Source organism: Echinops telfairi, unplaced genomic scaffold (assembly GCF_000313985.2).
Source record: "Echinops telfairi isolate 266 unplaced genomic scaffold, ASM31398v2 ScPeMD7_7424;HRSCAF=8462, whole genome shotgun sequence".
Lineage (NCBI taxonomy): Eukaryota > Metazoa > Chordata > Mammalia > Afrosoricida > Tenrecidae > Echinops > Echinops telfairi.
The window spans coordinates 7,513,663-7,517,107 of record NW_022111324.1 but is presented as its reverse complement, the minus strand read 5'-3'; the positions used below and the strand labels follow the sequence as shown (position 1 = coordinate 7,517,107).

Sequence of the window (3,445 nt, the reverse complement as noted above, 5' to 3'; positions counted from 1 at the left end):
TTGATAACTTATAAATTATTATTTTCATATCTTACACTGTCTGCAGTCTCAATGTTTCTTTCTAAGGACTCTGCTTTTGATGTCAAGTCTAAGAACACTTTGCTTAACCCCAGAACCTAAGGATTTTCACCTCTGTGTTTTTCTAAACATTTTAGAGTTTTACACCTTACATTTAAGTTCATGATCCACTTTTCAATTAATTTTTCATATGGGGTATACGATTTATATCAAGGTTCATGTGGGGGAAGGGTGTCTTTGATGTCCAATTATTTTAGCTCTATTGATAGAAATGTTGCAATTCTTTCATTGCATTACTTCTGCATTTTGTCAGAAATCAGTTCGGCCTAATTGTAAGGGTGTATTTCTGGGATCTTTATTCTTTCCGATTGATTGATGTATGTTGTTAGTTGTTGTCAAGTCTGTGCCACTTAGTACTTTCTCCCTAGTTGCTTTCTTGTATTCATTAATTCCCTAGCCTTCATATGTGGGGTACGTATTTATGTGTATTTACAACCCTAACTTCACTCCTGATTCCACATCGTACTTCCAGTTGTCCTTTGGACTGTCCTAGAAATCCAGAAAACCAAGTCACTCACTCACCATGCATGGACTTGATACTGACTCGTGTTGACAACCATAGGTGTTAGCATGGAATTGTGCTCCATATGGTTTTCATTGGCTGGTTTTTCTGAAGTAGATTTCAATCCTGTTTTTGAGGTACCCCTAGGTGGGCTCAAAATGCCAACCCTTTGGTAATTATTTGAGCACATTAAACCTTTTCAATACTTAGGATCTCTGACTGTCCCATAGACCCCCCTCAAGCTCAACAGACATGAAACTTAAAGTACTAATCTCCCTCCCCAATCATAGTTTCTCATGTATTTCCCAACTTGATTCATGTCTCTCTCACCTCCATATTTATCTTATATATCTTACATAACTCCATTTCCTCAATAACTTTAGTATTTGTCTTCTTCTTACATTACCACCTACCTGCTTCGACCAGTCATTATTTCTTCGCATCCTATTGATAACGCTTCTTTTGTAGTCCTTGGTCTCCTGTTCCCTTTCCTCCCTGATACACTGCTTCCAGATTTACCTTCATCAATGGATTGAATTTCAGTTACTGCAACCTCATTTTCCCCATTGCCTGTGGAATAAAGTCCAAAATTATTTTTATGTTATTGACTTCTCTCCATAATCTCTTCCCTTGACTACTTCTCCCACCTCAGCATTCCACACACTAGGTACTTTAGCCAGCCTTGTCTGCTCACGGTACTCTAACTTGCTTGGTGTTCTCTGTGGCATCTGTGCCTTGGTGCTGGTCTCCCCTCTATTCTGTACTTGGAAAATCAATGCATGCCAAAGTTCAATAGAAATATTTCCTCCTCCATAAAGGTTTTCTGAATTAATCATTCATTCCTCTCTGTTACCACAATACCAGTTTTCCTCCCTGGCTGGTTATTTAAGTATGTGCATCTATCTCCATATATAGGAAGACTTGAATCACTTGCTGATGAAGATTAAACACTCTATAGATTACAACTCAGTGTAAAGAAAACCAAAATCCTCACAACTGGACCAAAAGGCTTCTTGATAAACAGAAAAGATTGGAGTTGTCAAGGAATTCATTTTGCATGACACCACAATCAATGCTCATAGAAGAAGCAGTCGATCAATCAAATGATATATTGCATTGGGCAGATCTGCTGCACAAGAGCTCTTTAAAATGCTGAAGAGTAAAGATGTCCTTTGAGGACTAAGGTGCACCGGACCCAAACCATGGTATTCTCAGTCGCCTCACATGTATGTGAAAGCTGGACAAGGAACAGGGAAGACTGAAGGAGAATAGACAGACTTGAATTATGGAGTTGGAGAACATTGGAAATACTGTGGATGCCAGAAGAACAAGCAAATTTGTCTTGGAAGAAGTACAGCCAGAATGCTCCTTAGAAGTGAGAATGGTGAGGCTCTGTCTAAAGACTGAACATGTTATCAGGAGAGACCAGTTCCTAGGAAAGGACACTGTGCCTGGTAAAGTGAAAGGCCAGCCAAAAAGAGGAAGCCCATGCAGGCGATGAGCTAGCACAGTGGCTGCAGCAATGGGCAGTACTGGCTGCACTGGTAATTAATGGCAGGCAGGATAAATAAATGTCGTTTTTTGACGTACCAGGAACAAAATTACTAGGCAAATTTATTTTTCAAACTTTGCTATTTTTAATATCTTGCTTTGATCATTGAGTGTTTCGACGTGGACCGTGTACACCATGGTGCTGCTCTAGCTTCATGACCATTGGTACGCTCGAGTATATTGATGCCGTCATTATGGATTTTGAGGGCCTTTCTACCTAGGGTGGGGGATTATCTTCTACGACTATATTGGGCAATGTTCTGCTGTAATCCAGAGTTCTTACTGACAAATTTTGGAAGCTTGCTCATCATCTGTCGTCATCTACAATTCTGGTCTGTTTTACTCTGTTAACCCTATTAAAACTTGCCCACCATAAGTGACCCTGTTGGTATTGGAATACTGATTGCATAGCCTCTGCCATCATAGCAGTACACAGTTCACCACAGGATGACTAACTGACAGACAGGAAGAGGCTTTCTGATACCATAGTAGTCGTGTCCTAAACAGAATACAAAATGTGTTTGTATCTGAATGTGTGTGTATGAATTGGCACACATGTAACATTGTACTATGTACTAGAAGATGCATTCTGATCATTGGACTCTGAATCATATTTTCACAAACTGAATGGACTGTGGAAGACTTTCCGTACTCATCGTCAATCATTTCTGGCAAACACAAAGGCACAACCTTTCTTGAGTATGTGTAGATTTTCACATATGACATCCATCTTGAACTTTTTGAAAAACCAAACTTTATAAGGCAGTATAACGTCTCGCACCTTTTCTTCTTATCTCCCTATAGAGAATTTCACTAGGCCAACTGAGGAATTAAATATGCTTCTTGCCAATATTGAAGAGGAAAGTGGAGAAGTCTGTACCATTGCTAGTGGTGTTAGATTGAGAAACTTGTCACCCCCAGCATCATTAAAAGGTAAAGAAAATTTGACTTGGTGTTTGTTCACTAGTATCTAGATTCCACGTTTGCTTTTTCTAGGATAGCTATCAATGAAAAGGGGGGAAGGAAAGATAATAAAAGACAAGTTACATTGAGTTAGTAAAGCGAGCTAGCCTTGCATCTCCAGTGTTCTGTGGGCAAGTTCAAATTGTGTGGCTGATGTGTGACACGCTGGTCAACATGTCCAGGAAGCCACAGGAGCTAGGATACTCAGACTTTGCTGAGAAGTCGAGACTGGAGATATGAATTATGATCATTGATGATGACCACTGAAATGAAACATATCTCTGGGGTGAGTAGATAGAAACCTAACTGCTAGGAGACTCCAGAAAACAGAGCAACTAAAAGAAAGAAAGA

General features: G+C 39.7%; 1 protein-coding gene across 1 annotated transcript in view; it reads left to right on the top strand.

Moving 5' to 3' along the window:
• Positions 1–3,445, top strand: part of ADCY10 (adenylate cyclase 10) — a 98,069-nt gene that overhangs the window by 61,064 nt on the left and 33,560 nt on the right. Inside the window, exon 18 of the mRNA XM_004706750.1 lies at positions 2,936–3,064. Within this exon, the coding sequence (XP_004706807.1) occupies positions 2,936–3,064 (129 nt within the window). The remainder of the gene's footprint in view (positions 1–2,935; positions 3,065–3,445) is intronic.